This window comes from Geotrypetes seraphini, chromosome 4, assembly GCF_902459505.1.
Source record: "Geotrypetes seraphini chromosome 4, aGeoSer1.1, whole genome shotgun sequence".
NCBI lineage: Eukaryota > Metazoa > Chordata > Amphibia > Gymnophiona > Dermophiidae > Geotrypetes > Geotrypetes seraphini.
In genome coordinates, this window is record NC_047087.1 from 298,334,293 (window position 1) to 298,358,234 (window position 23,942).

At 41.6% G+C, this 23,942-nt stretch overlaps 1 protein-coding gene across 3 annotated transcripts in view; it reads right to left on the reverse strand.

The window, feature by feature from the left end:
* Positions 1-23,942, reverse strand: part of CFAP43 (cilia and flagella associated protein 43) — a 387,888-nt gene that overhangs the window by 350,934 nt on the left and 13,012 nt on the right. For all 3 annotated transcript variants that reach the window (XM_033942773.1, XM_033942772.1, XM_033942771.1), the window contains exons 3-4: positions 15,189-15,285; positions 6,305-6,472 (exon numbers count right to left, since the gene is read on the reverse strand). In XM_033942773.1, coding sequence (XP_033798664.1) covers positions 6,305-6,472; positions 15,189-15,285 — 265 coding nt within the window. The remainder of the gene's footprint in view (positions 1-6,304; positions 6,473-15,188; positions 15,286-23,942) is intronic.

Here is a 23,942-nt window from a genome sequence, read left to right on the forward strand (position 1 = left end):
TTTATTGTCCCTCCAGACTGGCACAGAATGGATGGGATGTACCAAAGCAGTACCCATCATGGGTGGGACCCCCGAATGGCTACCACAAGAACACGCTCACCGAACACTGCGTCCCAATGCACCTGAATGCACACAGTAGTGATAAACAAAAGAATGGGGAGAAGACCAAACCGCTTTACAGATATGCACCGGAGGCACAAGCAAACTCTCAGCGCCAGAGGTTGCCTGACCCCGAGTGGAATGAGCATTGAGAAAAAACCTGGAACAGGTTTCTTTTGAAGAAGATACGCTGAAGCGATAGCCTCTTTGATCCAACATGCAATGATAGCCTTGGAAGCACAGTCTCCCTTACGAGGACCCGCAAGAACAAAAAGACGATCTGACTGACGGAACTCCTGGGTCCACTGAACATAAGCATGAAGGACCCTGTGGACATCCAATTTGCACAACTGACTCTGCTCCAAAGAGTCCTCCTGACTACCCAAGACAGGGAGGACCACAGACTGGTTGATATGAAAAGGTGAAACCACCTTCAGAAGAAAGGAGGGAACTGGCCACAGCATGACCCGCTCCTTAGAAAACTCCAAGAATGGCAGCCTACAAGAAAAGGCCTGCAATTCGAAAACACATCTTGCGTAAGTAATGGCCACCAGGACAGCCTTAAGAGTAAGGTCCTTTAACATGCAGGAACTGAGAGGCTCAAAAGGCAGATGAACAAGCACAGAAAGAACCAAATTGAGATCCCAGGCTGATACCGATGGATGAACCGGTGGGCGGAGCAATTTCACTGCATGCAAGAAACAAATCACATCTGGAGAAGAGGCCAAATGCTGACCATGCAACAGACCGCAAAAGGAAGACAAAGCCGCAATCTGCACCCTAAGAGAGGACCAGGCAAAGTCATACTCCAGGCCATCCTGCAGAAACTCCAAGATGTGAGTCAAAGCAGTGCAAAGTGGAACCACACCATGCGCGGAACACCACTCCTCAAAAAGACGCCAAACACACACATAAGCCTGAGAGCTGGAAAGTCTCTGAGAACCCAAGGGGGTAGAGATCACCTTATCTGAATAACCTCTTACTTAGGCGTTCCCTTTCAAGAGCCAAGCCGTAAGACAAAAGGGACCCATATCAAACATTGGAATGGGACTCTGAGTCAAAAGATTGGGCGAGAGGGGCAATAGGAAAGGATCTGCCACAAGCAGCCAAATTAGATCTGCATACCATGGGCACCTGGGCCAGTCCAGAGCCACGAGAATCATGTGGTCTGCATGCCAAGCAATCCAAAGAACTCTGCCCACCAGAGGCCAAGGTGGAAATACGTACAGCAAGCCATTCGTCGGCCAAGCCTGCACGAGAGCATCCAGCCCCTCGGTTGGAATTCCCTGCACATTGACTGAAGAACCATGACGCTTTGGCATTGACACTCGTTGCCATGAGGTCTATGATCAACCGGCCCCATGACTGAAAAATCAACTCGAAAGCTTCCTGTCTAAGACGCCACTCGTTGGGATCCAGTGCATGACAACTGAGGAAGTCTGCCTGGGCATTATCTACTCTGGCTATGTGGGAAGCCAAGATGTCCAGAAGATGAGCCTCTGCCCACTCCATGAGGCCTCCTGTGCCACCAGATGACTCTTGGTGTCCCTCTGCCAACTGATGTGAGCCACTGCTGTGGCATTGTCCGAGAAAACTCAAACTAACTTGCCCTTCAGCAAGGACTGGAATTCCACCAATGCTAGCTGAATGGTTCTGGTCTTCAGAACATTGATCGAACAGGATGCCTCCACCGGCGACCAGCTGCCCTGAGCCAAGCGACCAAGACATTGAGCACCCCAACCGAGGAGACTGGTATCCGTGAGAAGCACTGTCCACTGGGGCTGATTGATACTTACTCCCTGAACCAGATTTCAAAACTTTAGCCACCAGCATAGGCTGAGACAAACTCACCCCCGAAAGAGGTACAGAAGAGTCCAGATCATGAAACTGGGGCAACCATCTCCGAAGAAGCACATACTGAAGAGGATGCATATGAGCCCGAGCCCACCTGACCACTTCCAAGGAGGTCGCCATCGACCCCAAGACCTGCAGAAAATCCTGTCCGCAGGCATCAACAATCTATCCGGAAGCAAATCTGCACCTGCAATTTGCACACCCAGGCCTCTAGAAGGAATACTCTCTCCAAGCTGGTGTCAAAGAAAACACCAAGATATTCCAAGTGCTGAGACGGAGTCAACCGGCTTTTGGATAAGTTGACCACCGAAGCCCAACAACTGTAGAAACTCCACAACCTGAGTCGTAACCCCAAAACTCTCCTGAAATGACTTTGCTCGAATCAACCAATCGTCCAGATAGGGGTGAACCAGAATGCCCCCCTTGCGCAAGGCCATTGCCACAACCACCACCATAATCTTGGTGAAGGTCCGCGGCACTGTGGCTAGACCAAAAGGAAGCGCATTAAACTGATAATGCTCTCCCAAAGTCACAAAGCAAAGGAATCGCTGATGGGAGGCCCGAAACGGAACATGCAGATAAGCCTCCATCAGAAATTCTCCAGACTGGACAGCAAGAATTATGGATTTCAGGATTTCCATATGAAAAAGAACTCGGAGAGCTCCGTTAGCACCTTTCAGATCCAAAATGGCCCAAAAAGACCCCTCTTTCTTGGGTACTACGAAGTAAATGGAGTACCTGCCAGTGCATATCTCCTAAGAAGGCATTGGGACTACTGCTTTGAGATCCAGCAACCTGAGCAGCATCTGCCGAAAAGCCCTCTTCTTCCAAATTGCCTTACAAGGATAGGAGAGAAAATGATCTGGCAAAGGACGGGAAAATTCTAGAGCATAGCCATCCCGAATCACTTCTAGGACCCACTGATCCATTGTGATTTCGGCCTACCTCCGGTAAAACTCTTACAACAAGGCTCTGACTGGCACTGGGGGAAGGACCGGCAGCAAGTCATTGGGCCGGGTGGGCTGAAGAGGAGTCCCTAGAGGAATCTCACCCCCCTCAGCAGGCTCCCCAAAAGGACTGCATGCATTGGAAGAAGCAACCTCTGGAAGGAAAGGCAGCCAACCCCCAGCCAGGGTGGCACTTACAAAAATCACACAAATGCATATGGTTGGTACCACCCCGCAAAGCCTGGCGAGGTAGGTCCTCTGGTAGCTGATGCACCTTAGAGTCATTCAAGGCATGAACCAGTTTATCTAACTCCTCTCCAAAGAGAAAGGAGCCCAGAAAAGGAAATTTACTGAGCTTAGACTCAGATGCCACATCTGCCAACCAACCCCAAAGCCACAGGGTACAGCGGGTTGCCACTTTGAAGGCTAAGGACTTTGATGAGGCCCGCACCAGATCATACATTGCATCATAGAGAAAAGAAGCGTCGAGCTCAATCTTAGCCACCTCCTGATCCACTAAGGACCAGTCAGCCGATTCACAGTCCAGGACCCAAAATGGAAACAAGCCCAGGCTACAACAAATTGCCACCTGGATAGCCAAGGCAGCCACATCAAAATTCTGTTTAGGGATAGCCTTCATTTTACGGTCCTGAGGGTCTCTCAGAGCCAAACCACCCTCAACTGGCACTGTATGTCTTCGAGCAATAGCGGAGTCCACCGCATTGACCACAGAAGACTTAAAAGTATCTTTATCAACATCAGGAATGGGATAGAGCCTGGCCATGGATTGCGCCAAACGAAATAGTGCATCCGCAATCTTCCACTGAGCGTACACCACATCCCAAATATCCTGATGCAAATGAAATCTAATCTAATTCTTAGTCTTATATATCGAATCAGCTCCTAAAATAAGAGCTCGATTCGGTTTACATAACTAGATTACAAAGAAAGATCCATTAACATTCATTGGAGCTATAGCCTAAAAAGCAATGAAACATAGTGGTTTTTAAGGTTTTGCGAAAGATCTGAACAGATAAGCACAATCTAGTTTGAGGAGGTAGTCCATCCCATATGGCAATTAGTAAGTATGGAAAGGAGAGTGAAATTTTACTAATGGAATTGATTCCTCTTAATAATGGAAAAGAGAGCTTATACATATGAGTTGTTTTCATGCCCAAAGATCTCATGATGTTTAGAGATAAAGACATCAAATGAGCAAACAGTCCATTTAAAATTTTAAAGACTTTACAGGCGCATTTAAATTGAACTCTCAATTGAAACGGAAGCCAATGTAATTTCCTCAACAGAGGTGACACGTGATCAAATTTTTCCTTTCCAAAAATCAGTCTGGCTGCAGTGTTTTGAATTAATTGCAGCCGTTTCTTGTTTCCTTTGTTTAATCCCACATAAATGGAATTATAGTAATCCAGTGGGATGCTGACTGGATCCTTTGTAGCAGAGGGTCCACAACGCGAGAGGGATCCTTAGCTTCCTCCTCGAAGCGTAAAACTGAAGACACCTGAAGAATAAGCTCTTGCAGCTCTTTCTAATAAAGCAAAAACATAAGGGGAAGTGGAGGAAATGGGGGGAGGGACTCAACCCTTTCCGAGTGTGGCACCCCTGAGGTCGATAGGGCCTCCTAGAGCAGTGGTCTCAAACTCGCAGCCCGCCAGGTAATATTTTGAGGCCCTCGGTATGTTTATCATAATCACAAAAGTAAAATAAAACAGTTTCTTGATCATATAATAATTTAATAATAATAATAATTTTATTCTTATATACTGCGGTTCACAACAAGATGAGCTAATACATGGGATACAGATAAAATACAAATTAGAATAATGGACTTAAAACAGATAAAGACAGAAAGCATTTACAATATAATGCAGAAAATACCGGCATGGCAGAGAAAGAAGTAACCTAAAGCCACTAAACATACATTCATATAATATATCCCTTTCCAGAGACTTCAGTAGGGCAGGTACACGGAGAAAAGACCTCAGTGTTCCAGGAAAAAAACTCAGGGAACTTCTATGGCAATTGTAAAATTGTCGTAGGAAACACGTCCTTGGTCTAAGAAAAACTCCGTTCAGTCATTCTTATGAAACATATTTTCAACGATTGATTATAAATATATCAAAACCCTGCAGCGCAGTGAGCAAAATCACTCGGTGCTGTGGCTTTAGGATATTTTTGGACATTCAGCTTGGGTGGAATTATTGTTTGTAATAGGGAAAGAAGTAATACATAGAACAGATAAAATACATCAAGTTGAATATAAGGAACTTGATTGAAAAAATGAAGCAGAATGCATTAATATACCAGCCTGTCAAAGAGTTGAGTCTTTAACAATTTTCTAAAATCAAGATAGGAAGAGACCTCTAACATAATTTTTCCAAGCCATACATTCAATTTAGCGGCTTGAAATGAGAGGGTTCTCTCAAGGAACTTCTTATAATGATAAGATTTTATGGAGGGATATGTGTGGTCTTTTTGGCGTGACTCAAAGAAAAATGAGACACATTATAACCTGGTAACAAACCTGAAACTGATTTATAACAAATACAAGAAAATTTGAACAGAATTCTCCACTATATCTACAACCAATGGAGTTTCAAATAAAAAGGTTTTTATTTAAATATAAGATCTATGAGAAATAAATCCTTGCTGATTAAAGACTGGCTGAAGGATACTAACCCTGATTTTGTTTTACTTACTAAAACATGGTTGCTCTCAGATAGCGACATTATCATTCAAGAATGTCTCCCCCCTGGTTTTAAAATTTTATCGTTAGCGAGATCTTGGGGAAGGGGTGGAGGTTTGGCCATTATATTTAGAGACTATTTAACTTGTACTGTTTTTTAAATTCCAAATCTACTTCTAACCTAGAAATTTTGTCTCTTAAACTAACTTCTAAAATATTCTCTTTAGCTATAAATTTTCTCTTTAGCTATAAATTACAATATTATTATTAAGACTTAGCCAAAAGGAAACATTTATCTCATGCAAAATTGTCATTTCTTTAATAAGACATTAACTATTTTTTCTGAGGTCCTCCAAGTATCTACAAATCCAAAATGTGGTCCTGCAAAGGGTTTGAGTTTGAGACTACTGCGCTAGAGGGTCCTCCAAGCTCTGTCCGGACAGCAAAAGGGACAAGAAAGATTCATTAATCAGATCCAACAGGCCCTAACAAACCTCAGCACAGACTGCACAAGCTTACCACTCCACCTGCTGGAGACTGAGAACAGACTGATTGTCGATGCGACTGTACAGCCCACTTGTGCTGTAGCCAAAAGTCAATGTCTCAGTCTCCACCTGCTGGCAGAGGAACGTAAACCCATCTGTTCTGTGCCAGTCTGGAGGATAATAAAGAAAAAGCCACTTTATTCTTTTCTACTTACACTGACTTGAGTTGATACACCTTGTCACATTTTTCCACAGTCCAGACAGAAAGAAATGTGCTACTAGCAAGGCAAAGCTGATGCCAGCTCATGGGGTTAAAGCTCAGACCAATCATTTCCTCCTGTATTTCTGATTTACTGCACAAGCGAGAACCTTCCTTCCAGTTCCTTCAAAATTAAGAAAGTATAAAAATGAACATAAGAAAATAGAAAAGCCATGATGAGTCTAACCAATGTTCATCAAACCTAGCATTTGTACCCATCAGTACCCAGCAGATTCAACATAGTAGCTTATAGCTCATTTAAATGAATGAGCAAGAGTTCTCTCAAGTTTACTTGGCTAATAATTATTTATGGATTTTTCCTCCAGGAATGTGTCCAATCTTCTTTTGAATCCTGATATGTTAGTTGCCTTGACCATATCCTCCCACAACTTAATTATGCACTGTATGAAAAAAATCTGTCTGATTTGTTTTCAGTCTGTTCTCTTATTTTTATGTTGTTTGAAAAGCTAAACAGTTGTTCCCTATTTAACCATTCCACCCCACTCATGATGTTATGAATTTCTAACATATCCCCTTCTCAGTAGTCTTTTCTCCGAGCTGAAGATCTCTATCCTGTTTAGCCTTTCCTCAAAAGGGAGGTGAAGTGTTCTATGCTCTTATCATTTTTGTTTCCTTTTTCTGAACCCCTCCTAGCTGGGTTTATCCTTTTCAGATGGAGTAACAAAACTGCACACAGTACTTAAGGTGCATTTACACCAGTGACCTATTTGATTTCTCTGACGTCAGAGAAAGGGTGGGACCGCCGGAAGAGGAAGCAGCGCAGACGCAGGGCTCAGAGAAGGGGCGGGACCGCCGGCAGAGGAAGCAGCAGGACAACGGTAGGCAGCTTCTCCATGATGGGGGGGTGGGAGGCTGTGGGGGTGCGAGCGGTCCTTCGGGGTGGGGGTGCGGGTGCGAGTGCGAGTGGTCCTTCGGGGTGGGGGTGCGAGCGGTCCTGCGGGGTGAATCGGACGTCAGGGGGGAACTATGTAAAAAAAAATTTGTACAACGTGCTCACGAATATAACGCACATGGTTATATTCGGTTTGTAAAATCGTGTATAACGCGCACGTTATATGTATGAAAATACGGTAATTGCTTCCACACAAATCTATATCTGCTTCAAGGAAGGTGAAAATATGTGCTTGTGCACTATTTGTGTGTACTCATACCCTTCACCCCTCAACACACACACAAATTTTCAGCCAAGGTGGTCAGCATTTGATTTAAACACCAGCTGGCATGTTTTTTTTTTTTTTAATACACAGATATTCAGCACTGGTATCAGGTTACCAACCAGAGCTGAATACCTGTGTATAACCTTACCGTCAACAATTATACATATATCTGTGATATTCAAATAAGTGGATAGCCAACCAGATAAAGGGCAGGATACACAAAGCTGTGGGAGTCCGGCAAAAAATACTGGGTTAGGAGTAATTTTGTTTTGCTGGGCTATGCTCAGCACAAATAGCATACAAATTAATTGCATGCTATTTGTGCTGAGTAGTCCAGTAAAAGGGGGAGAGGAACTATGCGTGGCCCCTGCACAGAACAACTAAGTAGAAAGCACAGCTCCTCTGCACTGGCCCAGTACAGCTCCTGAGGTTGTGGGTTTGATCCTGGGTAAGTTTTAGAGTGATTTGGATGCATCTGTTATGTGAGTGTATGTCCCACGCCTAACAGCACAAAAGATATATATCCAACCAGAGTCTGCAGTAAACAAACAGCAAGCAAAAACCAAAATACAAACTGCAGACCATGTGCAAGATGCAGGCACTGTTTATTACAATATTAATGCAGTATGGTAAATATATCACCTTATTACCAACCAAGGGACCCAACACGGTCCATGTTTCGGTCAACACCTTCCTCAGGGGTCCTAATGAACATAAATAATGATACAGTAATGGTAAATGCGTGACTATGCAACATATGAACCAATGGTAATTAAGTGATGGTGTGATTAAATCAAATAACGGTGTGATAATAATGAGATAAAAGTACGTGTGGGAAAAGAATGTGGAAAAGAGAATCATAATGTGATATTGTGATGTGTTTGTGATAAACATATGAGATTAACCATATGAGAAAAAAGGAAAGAAGGAAAACTATAGACGTGAACGTGAGAAGGAAGATGTGAAATGGCAAGAAAGGAAAAATAATAAATAGTGATAAAAATGTGATAATGAAAGAAACGTAGTGACTGAAATAAATATAATAACTTATAATCTAAAGTGATATGTGGATGTGATGAATGAATACAGCAGAAACATGACAACATACCGTCATGTATATAACATGACAACGTACCGTCAAGGTATATAACAGACTGCAATGAACGAATCGAACTGATATGTAAAGAAACATGAAGCCAAATAAGCACCACATAGCTCATTAAAAAACATCAACAGCAAATCATGAAGATAAAACAATGGATAAAACAATAATGAATATTACAAATATATAAAAACATCATAGTTCTAAAATACCTTTATTAAATACCTTTATTAGATAAAAAGTGTGCCTAAAAATGGGGACATTAAAAGGCCTTATATTGGTCAATACATCGATGTGGGTCTAATGTAAGGAAGTACAAAGTAAATTGAAAAAGCTTGGTCAAAAAGTTTAGTAAAAAATGGAATAAATATATGTGTTTGTGAGAAGCCGGTAAGACATAAATTAATTAAAGGCCCGTAATGAATGGATTAAGGGCCGACTCCACGGGCTAGCTGAATTCTAAATGAATTGACGAATTTGGTCAGAATGGCACGCTGAATATAAAACATTATCAAAATCCGTGATCTCAAATGCGTATCGGTATCAGGGAAATGCTAACTCGACCAAGTCGTAAAGGCTTGCCATGATGGAAAGCGAGGGAACTATACAAAACTTAAATACAGTAACCCGATAATGGTTTAATGACAGGGTGCAAAAGTAAAATCAAAAAACTCCATTATATGAAAACACGTTAGTAAAGCTGATCTGAAGACTTACCAAGTGCCGTTTCCGACTTCAAAACTAAGAGCAGAACTGCGTTGCTATCACATGAAAAAAGGTCACAAAAGGATGTGAAATATTAAAAAGGTTCTGTTGGGGACGTATAGCGCCTCTATTGGCTAGTGAGAGTGACAGTACGGAAGCTGAGGTGTGCCAAAAAAACTAGACCTAATGTGAATCACTAAAAAAGTTGAAAAGGGAGGAAAAAAGGGCAGTAAGTGTCTGTGTATGAAAGAACTGAACTGTGATAGAGTGAATTTCAAGATAAATACACTTTGCTAAAAAAATTTAGCTGAGGAAACTTTACAACATTAATGATAATGACATTGCTAAAACATAAATGAGCATACATATACTAAAACATATAGGCTAATAAGACATGCAGATCCTAAGTGATAATTATAATGAATCGGATACTAAAATGAACAATGGATAAAACGACCTATAAATAAGATAAATATATGTATGCAATACAAATAAATATAAGAAATATATATATATATATATATGGTTATAATTAAAATTTGTGGCTTGATGTTGGACATTAATATACAGACTACCTATGTATGGCCTTTAAGTAAATACATTATAAGAATGGGCGGTAATCTATTTCTAGATTCAATCCGGCAGGCGTGACTGTGTCCAGTTCAAAAATAGCTCTCTGTTCTGCTTGTAATAACGTTTTATCAATGTTTCCCCCTCTCCAGTTGGTTTTGAAGGTTTTAAATACAAAGAACTGAAGATCATTGATGGTGTGAGTGAACTCTTTCCAATGGGAAACCAAAGGCGCTGTTAATACTTCTCTTAAGATGCAACTTCTATGTTCTATGATCCTTTTTTTTATTTTTCTCTTAGTTTTTCCAATATACAATAATGTACAAGGACAAATTATAATGTAAATGACTTGTTGAGAATCACAGTGACTGCTGAAGTTGAGATGATACTTCTTGCCAGTCCGTGGATGAGAAAAACAGGTGATGCTTAGAGAGTGACAGCATACAGAACAAGAGTGGCATGGGAGATGACCTGTATGATGGTTTTGAGCACTACTGATTGAAGGAAGTGCCGAAGGCACCAATTTGTCTTTGAGGTTAGGGTTCCTTGAAATTGCGAAAATAGGTTTCTTCCCTCTAAAACATGGATGTGTTTCTAAGATCCACCAGTTGTCCATAATAATCCGTTTCACTGCTCCTGATAGGTGTGAATGCTTCAAAATGCAAGTGAAATCTGGTACGGTTTGAGTTTGGTTCCCCATGTGGAGTAAACCTTCACAATGTTGAAGTTTGGAGCATTGATAGCCATGATGGATGTCATCCAAGGGGTATCTCACTCTGAAAATCTATAGGCCATGTGTGGGGCTTGTTTTTCGAACTCCTCTGATGTGGTACATAGCCTTTTAAGCCTTAAAAATTGACTGTATGGGAGATTTTTCTTGAGAGATTTCTGATGGAAACTTGAATAATGTAAATAATTATTTTTATATGTGGGTTTTGTAAATGGCAGTGTGAAAACTGTAACGTTCTTTAGAGATCATGTCTAGGAATGCTATTTGTCGGTCATGGAATTCCATCTTAAATTTCAAATTATGATCACATGTGTTAAGCCAATTCAAAAAAGAATGTAACCTAGAGACACTGCCCTTCCATAGGATAAATATATCGTCTATGTAACGCTTGTATAAACTGACTTCTTCTTGGTATTCATGTGTGACAAGGAACTTTTTCTCAACTCAGCTACATATAAATTGGCAATATCAGGGGCCATTGAGGCTCCCATAGCTGTGCCTTTAATTTGTAAATAAAACTTATCTTGGAAACAGAAATAATTTTTAGTTAAAGCCATAGTTGCTACTGTAATGATGAATCTATTGGGTATATGATTATGAGTATCCCTATGATTCAATGTATTGGCAATGACTTGTAATGCCTCCATTTGGGGAATGTTTGTATACAAGGATTCAATGTCCAAAGTGACTAGAATCATGCTTTCCAAGTCTCCATCGAAATCATCTAAAATATTGATAATGTGAGCTGAGTCTCGGACATACGAAGGTATGAGGGGTACATGTGGGCGTAAGAAAAAATCTGCAAAATCAGAAAGAGGTTCTAGAACGGATCCATTTGCTGATATTATAGGTCTGTCAGGAGGATCGACAAGCGATTTATGTATTTTGGGCAGAATGTACATGGTTGGTGTCACAGGATGTTCGTTAATTAAGAAATGTTTTTCTTTAGAAGTAATGTAACCAGCATTATGTGCAGTTTCTACCAATTCCTTTATGTCTTCCATCAGGTTGGACATGAGATCACTGTCTAACGGCATATAAAATGTCACGTCATTAATCTGTCTATAGATTTCTTGAACATACTTCTCTCTATCCATCACGACTGCCGGTTTAATAACAATCTCAGTATTTTTCTTTAATTCATCAATTGCTTTGATCTCTAAATCATCCATATTTTGTTTATATTTTACATATTTATGTTTTTTCTCCATTGTTTCTATATCTCTGAGAACACATGCGTAAAAGGCGTTATTTATGTTCATTAGGACCCCTGAGGAAGGTGTTGTCCGAAACACGGACCATGTTGGGTCCCTTGGTTGGTAATAAGGTGGTATATTTACCATACTGCATTAATATTGTAATAAACAGTGCCTGCATCTTGCACATGGTCTGCAGTTTGTGTTTTGGTTTTTCCACACCTAACAGCTGCATTCTGACCATAGCTGTGGGACATATACTCACAGACGCACAAACCCCCTACCAGCAGTTCCAGACCTGACAGTAAATTTTCCTGGTAAGAGTTGGGCGTTCCCTTTTGTGCATCACAAGGAGTGCTCATTTTAATACTAATAAGCTCAGTGGCTGCTACTGTGATTGGTAAAAGCCTCTGAGAACCTTTTTGACTGGCTACAACCAGTCTTACTTGCACAAAATCTTTTGAGCATCGTGGCCAAAGTTAGGACAGCATATTTGCTGCCTTAACTTTTTTCAAGTCATACTCAGTTAACAGAATGAATATTGCTGTTAACTGGACAACTAGAACTTCACCCAGCTCTGTCCCTGGACCAGCTTTTGACTTAGTTGACCATACTATACTGATAAATATAGTACTACCAGAATAATGCCAGGGCAGCCAAAAAGGATGTTTGGTGGCATTATCTGGATAGTGCTGCTGAAAATCTGGGTATAGTCCAAGTGAGCAGCCAATGAGTATAGTCCAAGTGAAAAGGGCCAATGAGAATTGAACAAACATGTGGATTACAACTGTGGCTGCTCCATCCAAACTATGCTCCTGGAAAAGTTATATGCAATCACATAAAATAGATGCTAGCTTTTGGTGAACCCACTTTTTACATTTATAACAGCCATTTTCTGCAGAATGTTCTATTCAATTCTGCACAAGGGAGATGATTTTAAAATAACTCATGTAGTTGTATTTTTCTCTTTTTTTTAAAAAATAAATCTTTATTCATTTTACAACTTACAACAAGTGTAACACAAAGTAACATTTGAACTTGAAAACATCACTTGATTTCCTATCATAATACACATAAAGTAATCAAATTTAACCCCCTCCCTCTCCCCCCTACCATATCATATCCAAACACATTATATCATATTAAATATTCTTCTTGATTAATCTAACCATTATTAAAAAATCAGAATTTCCCCTGCCCCCATCCTCCCCCCCCTTTCAAATAGCACATAACACATCCATCTAATAACAAGGTCTTTCAATCTTTTCAAATCAAATAGTGAAAAATAAAAAACTATCCCCCCACCCTATATTTTCATTTGTACTATTTAGGGAAAAATGATTCCTACTCATTGCAATAAGTTGTCAATTGTCCCCACACATCTTGAAATTTATTAAAATTTCCTTTCTGAATCGATATTGTTCTTTCCATCTTATAAATATGACACACTGAATTCCACCAAAAACTGTAATTCAATCTATTCCAATTTTATGTTATTTGTTGTATGGCAACTCCTGTCAGGATAAGTAAAAGCTTATTATTGTTGGAAGAAATTTGGCTCTTCGCCCTCATAGACATGCCCTCAAAGAGAAGCTCCCTTAATGAAGATCAACCAGAGGCAATTTTGAATTCAGAGTGCAAAAGAAGGGAAAGAAGGGATCTGCTGGGAAGCCTATGTAAACATTTTTCTGCTAAATCTGCTTTTCATACAGTGGGGCCCTTTCACTAAAGTGCATTAAAATTTGTGGGTGCCTTGGCTAATCATGGAAAAGTAAGGCACAGTAGCTGCAAATTTAACACAGTAACTACTAAGGGTATGCCCAGCATCTTCCTTTGAAGATCCTGTTTCAGGATTTCTATTAGTAGTAAAAATCCAAAATACTCTTTCACCTCCAATCTCTTAAAACGATCATTATAAAATTTGCAGTTAGGGCCTGATTCTATAAAAGATATATACCACATCTAACTTGTAGGTGCTGGTCTGTGCGATTGTCAATCAGCCGCTAGGCATCCTTTATAGAATCACATCTAGTCGTGCCTAGGCAGATTTAGGTATCACTAGGCACAGTTGCGGTATGTACCAGTACCTGGCCTAATGTACTGGTGCCTAACTCACACACCTAGTGACACCTAAGTTTACCACACCTACTTTTAAGGTACATGCCGTTAGCCATTGGAGGATGCCTCAACTTAGGTGTTGCTAGGCACTGCGTAAATATCTGCACACAACCTTACTTGTCAGTAATAAAAATTGGTTTTTTATCAGTTTTTAATGGTATGGTCAATTACCATGCCATTTAACCAATTAAAAAAACAACTGAGTTGTGCATGAAAATTAGACGTCAGCAATTAGGGCGCCATTTATAGAATCAGGCCCTTAGGCCCTTAGGCCTTAAAAGCGGCTGTCGATTACGTGCCAATCACAAGACGGCATCATTTATAGAATTGCACCTTTGGGAAAGGTAGACACCGGGAATGTAGGCCAGGGTTTTCAAGGTCTACATTTCCGGTGCCTACCTTTTACATGAATCGCGCCTACAGAGGTGCTTTATGATGCCTAAAGCCACTTTCAGTGTTAGTCACGCCTCCAGTGGCATTAGACATCGTAAAGGCGTGATTCCAGCACTGTTTTCTTAGGCGCTGGTGGGCGCCTTTAATTTTGTTTTAAGACCGCTTTTAAATGGCGATTTGCACCTAACTTAGGCACCGGTGAGGCACCTAAAGGGTTCTTAAGTTAAGGAACTGTTTATAGAATATGGGCCTTAGAGCACACACTTTGGGAGCCTAACTTTAGGCAATCTGTAGAGAACTACTTAACTGCAGAAGTGATATCATATGGTATATGCCATGCTACTTGAAAAATATATTCCGCGCCCATTCTCTGCCCATACCCCACATTGTTATTGTCCCCTAACACCAAATGCCCTTAACACACAGATTAGCATGCAATAACTGCCAAAATAATGCAAAAGCCATTACTGTGTTTAAATGGTATTGGTTACCACATGCTAACAAACTTTAGCAAAGGGCCTTTGTATCTACTAAAGATTTAAATCCTTTTAGATATCAGGTGTTAAAACTGTGCATTAATGGACAATTTTAACTTGGCACATTAAATAGGCCTTTTAATGTTGTGCCTGGGTTTTGAAGATAATGAGCAGGATTCATAATTGAGGCCTGCCTAAAAAGGAGCAGTTCAAACTTTAAACATCAATGTCACCTTAAGCATTGAATGGGAATTAGAAGGGACTTATTTTGATGTAGTTGCTAACTGAATTGTTAAAAAATGTGCTACTGTTGACCTTCAAATTACAATCAAAATGTCTAGTTCTCACAAACCAGAAACATCTGGCACTTACCAGATTGTAAGTGTATAGTCAGGGAGGGAAGAGTAACTAGCTAGATAGGGGCCAGAAGAGCTGATGGCCAGTAACGAGTAGTCCAGTTGAGCACCATCTGCAAAATAAATGTTAACATCAATTTTGGACAATGCTTTGCTTCATGTTAGACACTGCCAAACGTTTTTGAGATGAGTTTAATTCTCCTGTTACTTAGCTCTGTCAGTTTATTAATGCATTAAGTCAGCTGATGCATATTAGCTGTGTGGATACTCATGTCCATTATTTTTTTTTCCTATCTACAACATCTAATATGCAGGCCCAGTGCTAAACATGCTGGAATTATGGCAGAAATAGCCCACTGGCTAGCTGTACCTTCTTTGGCCTGAAGTAGGCTTTGGGCCCCCCGCCCCACCACCTGTGAAATTAATGAGGCTGGGAACTAGTTTCATGGTTGGTATCGAGCAGTGGTGTCTTTAGTATTTGGGGTGGAAACAGGAGGCAAACTAGATCTGAGGAGAGCAAGTCAAACTGACATTTTGAACACATCATACCACTCTTTCCCTCAACTTTTAAATTAGTAATATTAGACACTGGGGCCTTTTATGATAAAGAAACCCTCCCCTTTCCAGTTTCAGCTGCTCAGTAATACTGTCATTATAATTGCTAGCATCATTCTTCTATGTGGGAGTGAAGTCTGGATTCTCTGCAGGATTGGTCGCAAATCGCAATCCTGATATAAACCCGAAAACTCCATCCAAAATGGAGCTATTCCCCTTACAACTTGCCATACTCTATGTTTGTGAAAATTTTTTGAATACCTACTAGAGCCGACAGGAGGTTACCCGAGTCCTTGACAAATTCTGTTCAGATTAAACCAATGGTCAGATGTTTGTAAAGTTTTGAGGGGCTCCTAGAGACAGCTTGAAGTTTCAAGAGGCTGTGCTCATTGTTATAGAAGAATTAACTGAAAAGTTTTCATCCTTTATGGACCAATTGTGGAGTATCAAGATAAGTAGCCCTCTATGTAATTTATTTAAAGTGTTATATTCTGGGGGTTTCACTGACTCACATAAACAGTGTAGAACAGGGGTGGGCAACGAGGGCCTCAATCCAGTCGGGTTTTTAGGATTTCCTCAATGAATATGCATGAGATCCATTTGCATACAATGGAGGCAGTACATGCAAATAAATCTCATGAATATTCATTGGGGAAATCCTAAAAACCCAACTGGATTGCAGCCCTCATTGCCCACCCCTGGTGTAGAATCACCCAATGAAAAATATCAGAGTTTCACTTTTAAGTGCTTTGAAAGTTTTTTTGTGCAGTATGTGTGATTTAAAGATCTGAAGGTGTTTCACTTACACATATTTTTTTAAAAATAATTTATTTATTCATTTTTAAATTTACATCAAGTATACAGTAAATATCAACCAAATATAATGCATCACTTGAAAAATTTTCAATATCATACACCAAGAAGATTTAACCCCCACCCCCCTCCAAAATTCATATACAACTAATATATACCACATAAAAATAATATCTTACGACAATCATCTATATATTCTTAATGGAAAAACAAGAAATCCCCCCCCCCCCAAATCCACATGTGTATTAAGATTGGGAAAAGTGTAACTTCTTCATTACTATAATTTAATAAAGGTCCCCACACATCCTTAAATTTATTATAATAACCTTTTTGAACAGCCAACGCTCTTTCCATTTTATACACATGACACATTAATTTTTGATAATGAAGAAAATGTTTAAAAATATTAACATTAGTAATGTGCGTTAAATAGTAATAATTTTGAGGACTTCCAGTTGGAATATGGAGCAGTGAGGACATAGTTCTTACTGCTCCTGACTTTCTCTACTGAATCAGCAATTACTCAGCTATAAGGTCACCCCATCGCTTGTTAGGACGGTGTGTGAGGTATTTTTATCACTCTTAAATTGCTAATTTTTGGATTTTGAAACAAGCCAATGACTGCTAGACCACCAAAAAATGGTCAAGCAAAATGTCTGAGTGGGGAAAACAAAATGGCGGATAAAGCAGCACTGTCTTCTCCCATTCCAAGTTCGAAATAGATGGCTGAAATCGCCGTGGAAGTTAAAACCATGGTAGAAACCACCATCGGCAGGCAACTACAACAAATTTTAAATAAATTAGCATGGATCAAAGGTTTAACCTTACCTCAGACCTAAAAGTAATGCAAACTTGGGTCAGCAATGTGATGGATGCTTTGGCAGCCCTTGGTGAACAAAAACAAGCTACGAAAGAACTGGAGACGCTGGAGTCAAAGTTAGATGATTTAGAGAACAGGTCCAGGCAAAATAATCTTAGGTTGGTTAGGCTGCCAGAATTAATTGTTGGCAAGGATTTAAAACAGCTTTTGGAAACTTGGTTGACATCAGCATTGGGTTTATTGGGAGAAGCAGGGCCTCTATACATCCAGAGGGCACACCATGTGGGACCGAAGAAGAATGAAGAATGCCCTCAGGTAGTGAATCTTATTGAACTATACTCACAAAATGGAAATCATTCAGACTCTGTGTGTCGGTAAGCAGTTGGAATATCAACAGAAAAATATTTTATGCTTTCAGGATAACTCTGCAACAATCTTGGCAGCCCACAAGGCCTTCATACCGTTATGCTTACAATTGGTAAAGTTGAATATTCGCTTTACTCTGTTATACCCTGCTAAGTGGAAAATTGTGAAAACAGGAAAGACACATCTTTTTGACACAGTAAGAAAAGCAGTCTTATGTGACTACTTTACAATCTTCCTGAGTCTTGAATTGCACAGTGGACAACTGTTTATGATAGGCAGACAATACACGAGATATTTAGACAGTGACAAAATGGAAAATGTGATTCTGGCTAGATCTGCACAATGAGTTTTTGGACCCTAGAGCTTATAAATACTTGGGAAGTCCAAATAGCAGTCTAAGCCAAAAATCACCTCTAAACTAGCACCTTTGAAAGCAAGAAGGCAAGCCTCAGAGACCTTAAGTTCAGGCAGTATGCTGCTAGATGTAATAGCAGGTCAAAATCTCAATCATTGGCTTGGACTTCTTACATGATTATAATTTTTTTTAATTTTAATTTTTTAAATATTTTAGGAATAAATAGAAAATTCAAAGCGATAGTGCATTAATTTTCAACAGCACTTATCTTGTTGACTGTGATCAACAGCACTGCAGTTGAAACCCTTGCTTTCAAAGGTGTTAGTTTAGAGATGATTTTTGGCTTAGACTGATTATTGTTACACCTTTTTGTATTTGCTTCATTGAAGTCCAAATAGCCCCAGGAGAGGACTATCAGGGGCAGTGGCATAGTAAGAGAGGGGCGGTCCGCCCCGGGCACCATCTTCCTCATGGGGCTAGCACCCCTCCTCCACTCTACTCCCTCCCTTCCCAATCCTTCCCCTGCCATGCACGCGCCCCTTCCTTTCTCCTGTACCTTTTTAACTTCGGCATAAGCAGTCACCAACTTGCTGCCCAAGTCGGCTTCAGCGTTCTTTGTGATATCATTTCCGGGACCCACACCTAGGAAGTGATGTCAGAGAGAGCACCGAAGCCGACGCGGGCAGTAAGTTGGTGGCTGCTTGTGTCAAAGATAAAAAGATATGGGGGAAGGGAAGGGGCATATGAGCAGCAGGGGAGCAGAGAAAAGGTTGGGGAAGGGGACGACACTGCCCCAGGAGCTGCTCATCCTTGCTACACCACTGATCAAGGGACCTCAGTGGAGAACAGCTTGATATTTGCTGTGTTGGATGGCAGCCATAATAGAACCTCTGACCTCAGGGACCACTTTTGGGACAATTATGAGACTATTTAGTCTTTTCCTGGGTGGAAAAGAATGTGACACTGAATACGGGTAACACAATAACAATAACTCTGGTATTGCTGTGCCTTTGGACATAATCATCAGGATAGATGACAAGCTTTTCAATGATTTTGGTTGAGAACCCGTACTTGCTTCTATTTACCTTTATACGGAGGAGTCCTTAGCAGTATGATTGGGAGTGTGAGTGCATATACGGATCAATTTTTCACTCAGTCAAAAATTACAAAGACTAGGGGACACTTGATGAAGTTACAGGGAAATACTTTTAAAACCAATAGGAGGAAATTTTTTCACTCAGAGAATAGTTAAGCTCTGGAACGCGTTGCCAGAGGTTGTGGTAAGAGCGGATAGTGTAGCTGGTTTTAAGAAAGGTTTGGACAAGTTCCTGGAGGAACTTAATCTGTTATTGAGAAAGACATGGGGGAAGCCACTGCTTGACCAGGATTGGTAGCATGGATTATTGCTACTCCTTGGGTTTTGGACAGGTACTAGTGACCTGAATTGGCCACCATGAGAACGGGCTACTGGGCTTGATGGATCATTGGTCTGACCCAGTAAAGCTATTCTTGTGAGTGAGAATGAATGTTTTTTATCTGGGTGAACTTTGACTTTCTCATGCATTTCCCCTGACAACGTGCTCTGCGAAACAGGGTTCTCCTGTCGGGACTACTAGTGCAAGACACTGATTTAAGAAGAAGACGACGGCTAAAGTGGACTATATTTAAGCTATGTACTTTATTTGGCTCCTGCAATGTGTATGATTTTTTAGAAAGACGAATTGTAAAATTGTCCCAGAGTTGGTAAAAAGCTGTCTGCAGCATTGTATTACTTTGAACTGGAAGTAAATAAGTGATTTTTTTTAATGACCAATGATTAAACTGTACCTGCTTAATTTGGAGCATATGCTGTTTTTAACAGAGCACAGTGGATACTGAGGTCTTTTTTTTCTCCACTTTGTACTGTTTGTTCTCTTAACTTATCTGGAAGGAAGAAGTATCTTATTTAATTAGTTGATAACCTGCCTACTCTGAACCTGTGTATATATTGCTGTATACTTATAACTCCATCTTGCGGAGGTGCACTGTGACCACCACTATAACCTTGGTGAAGGAGCAAGGGGCCATTGCCAATCTGAAAGGTAGAGCCACAAACTGGAAATGCCTTTGAAGGACATGAAATTTCAAATATTTTCTGTAGTCTGGGAAAATGGGAATATGAAGGTACGCCTCCATCAGATATAGAGAGGCAAGGAATTCTCCCGATGCTATTGCCACAATGAAATTTCCCCGAGGCCATTGCCGCAATGACCGATCAAACTGTCTCCATGTGGAAACACAGTACGCTCAGTGCTGCATTTATGGACTTTAGGTCCAGGATCAGTCTCCAGTCTTTGGTGCCTTTCTTGGGCACTATGAGGTATATGACGTATCTGCCAGAGCCCGATTCTTCTTTGAGAACTGGTTCTATGGCTTGAATGTCCAATAGCCTTTGTACTGTCGCTCAGACCCTGGCCTCTTCTTCCAGCCGTCCAGCTGGGGAGTCAATTAATAGGTTCTGAAGGAGAGCAATAGAACTCAATCTTGTGACCCTCCCGAATAAGATCTAGAACCCAGTGGGCCAAGAAAATTTTCTCCCACTCCTTCCAGAATGCCATCTGCCTTCCGCCAATGTGCAGGGATATGACTGCTGACCAGGCATCATTGAGACTTCTTGGAAGTTGTACTAATGTGAGACCCCAAAGGTTGCTGATGTCTGGAGCTGCCAAATCTCTGTCTGGATCACTGATAAGATCTTTCTGTGGATGAACTTGGATGGTACTGGCAGGAACACCATAAGGAATGAAAATTGCCTCTGCTTCTCAGTGGCGTACCAAGGGGGGGGGGCGGGGGGGCGGTCCGCCCCGGGTACCAAGCCCTGAGGGGGTGCTCCCGGTCCGGTCCAGTTACCCCCCCCTGCGCCGGGTGTCGCGTCTGGAAACAGCCTGCAACAAGATCGCGCGATGCCAGAGATCTTTGCCTGCTTCGACTGTTTCCTCCGCCACGGTCCTGCCCCTCCTCTGATGTCAGAGGAGGGGCGGGACCGCGGCGGAGGAAACAGCCGAAGCAGGCAAAGATCTCTGGCATCGCGCGATCTTGTTGCAGGCTGTTTCCCCAGGGCAGTAGCGTACCAAGGGGGGCGAGGGGGAGGTCCATCCCGGGTGCCGCCTTAGGGGGGGGTGCACAGCTGGCCCGGTCCCTATCGCGCTCCTACCCTCCCAGCGAAAGCAGCATCGGCGCCATTATCGAAAAAGGTAATGGCGCCAGGCCTTGGAGCACCAAGGCAGACCGCTTCTCCCCCCTCCCAGCCGAAACCCCGCTGACCATCCTATCTCTCTCCTCCCCCAAGTGAACCTTTCTGACCCTCCCAGCGAAAGCAGCAAACCTCCCTCCAGTAGCGTCGGCTTTATCCTCCCTCTGCCGCATCACTGATGACGTCATCAGTAACGCGGCAGAGGGAGGAGAAAGCCGCGAAGGAGGTTTGCTGCTCTCGCTGGGAAGGTCGGAAAGGTTCACGGGGGGGGGGGGAGATAGGAGGGTCAGCGGGGGTTCGGCTGGGAGGGGGGAGAAGCGGACTGCCTCGGTGCTCCATTACCTTCTTCGGGCAGCAGCAGCGTTTACAATTCGCTGCTGTTGCCGGCTTCAGGCCTTGTTCTCTGCCGGGTCCTGCCTACTTCCAGTTTTCATGAAGACAGGACCCGACAGAGAGGAAGGCCTGAAGCGGGCAACATCAGTGAATTGTGAATGCTGCTGCTGCCCGATGAAGTTCAGGACATCAGGACATCGGGGAAGGAGCAGGGAGAAATCGGCTGCTGGCTTGGGGGTGAGGGTAGGGAAAGAATCGTGGAAGTGGAGAAATCGGCACGATGGCTTTGTGCAGGCTAGGGGGAGAGAGAAAGAAAGGAAAAAATAAAGAGGGGGGGCCAGGGGAAGAGAGAAAGAAAGGCAGAAAGAAAGAGGGGGACCAAGGGGAGAGAAAGAAAGGCAGAAATAAAGAGGGGGACCAAGGGGAGAGAAAGAAAGGCAGAAATAAAGAGGGGGTCAAGGGGGAGAGAAAGAAAGGCAGAAAGAAAGAGGAGGGCCAGGGGGAGAGAGAAAGAAAGGCAGAAAGAAAGAGGGGGACCAAGGGGAGAGAAAGAAAGGCAGAAATAAAGAGGGGGGTCAAGGGGGAGAGAAAGAAAGGCAGAAAGAAAGAGGGGGGCCAGGAGGAGAGAGAAAGAAAGGCAGAAATAAAGAGGGGAGCCAGGGGGAGAGAGAAAGAAGAAGGATCAGAAGAAGGATCAGAGACTCATGAAATCACCAGACAAAAAAGTAGGAAAAATGATTTTATTTTCAACTTAGTGATCAAAATGTGTCCGTTTTGAAAATTTATATCTGCTGTCTATATTTTGCACTATGGCCCCCTTTTACTAAACCGCAATAGAGTTTTTTAGCGCAGGGAGCCTATGAGCGTCGAGAGCAGCGTGGGGCATTCAGCGCAGCTCCCTACGCTAAAAACCGCTATCGCAGTTTAGTAAAAAGGGAGGGGGAATATTTGTCTATTTTTGTATAGTTGTTACTGAGGTGACATTGCATAAAGTCATCTGCCTTGACCTCTTTGAAAACCCGCGGAATATAAATGATAATTAACATTTTCTCTGCGTACAGCGTGCTTTGTGTTTTTAAAATTTTATTGTTGGTAGATCATTTTGACTTGGCCACAAAGGTAAGGGGGAGGGAGGGAGGGGAACTGCTGAAAGACATCTAATAATCCTTGCAGGCTTGACTGCAGGGAATTATTTTTGTAAAATCATGTTTTGTTATGTGACTGGCATTATCTAGACTTTAATTTCTATGAATGAATAGAATGAAAATGATATAAAATTACTTGCTTGTTTTTATGTGCGTGCGCTGAAGGAAAGTGGAGAGAGAGTGGGCTGAGGATGCTGAAGGGAAATGGGGAAGAGAGTGGGGAGAAGACGCTGATTTATAAATTGACAATTGTACAGAATATTGTTTCTTTTTATACTTTAATATAAACAATTCAAGGCTTGTGTGGATGGAATCAGGTGGTTTGCGGGGATGGGGACCGAGCTTACGGGGATTAGTCCAATAAAATTGTATTTTTTTATATCTCATTATTTGTTTTATTTTTATTTGTTAATTTATAAAGTGGTGATTGTTATGTATCAGTTTTTTCAAATTTACATCTACTGTCTTTATATTTTGCACTGTATTAGAGGACATGTGTTACTGTTTTTTGTGGTGTTGCATTGTATCCAGGGTCTGGTTTCTTGGCGGATCAGTTTAACTTTTGTCTACATATTTCTATTTTTAGTTTGTGATTATTCCATTTTGGGCGAGGGTGTATCTCTGTTCTGTGTGTATGAAAAAGACATAGTTTTCAGTTGGCATTGACTACAGGACCAATTGACTGTGCGGGATCTGGCTTGTTTAGTTTTACAATGTATGTGTTGGTGTTCTAGTGCTCACTGTAGTGTTTAAGATGCAGCCTTTTCCTAGGTACACTCTTGTGGTGCGATATGTAGATTGGTACTAAAAATCATATTTTTCATATAGATGGGGGGGGGGGTGTCAAAAAATGATGGGCCCTGGGTGCCACATACCCTAAGTAAGCCACTGCCTGCAACTACTCCATATGTACTTCTAATGTCATGACAATTTAGACATAATTTATGTTTTATTATGTTTGGAATAATGGTTACATATATGAGGTTCAATAAAAGAAAATTTTCACTGCCTGTTTCTATTCTGACCATTTATTCCATTTCATGGTTATTGCAAAAAAAAAAAAAAAAAATTTTTTTACATGGGGGGGGGGGGGGGTGTCAAAAAATGATGGGCCCCGGGTGCCACATACCCTAGGTACGCCACTGCTGCTT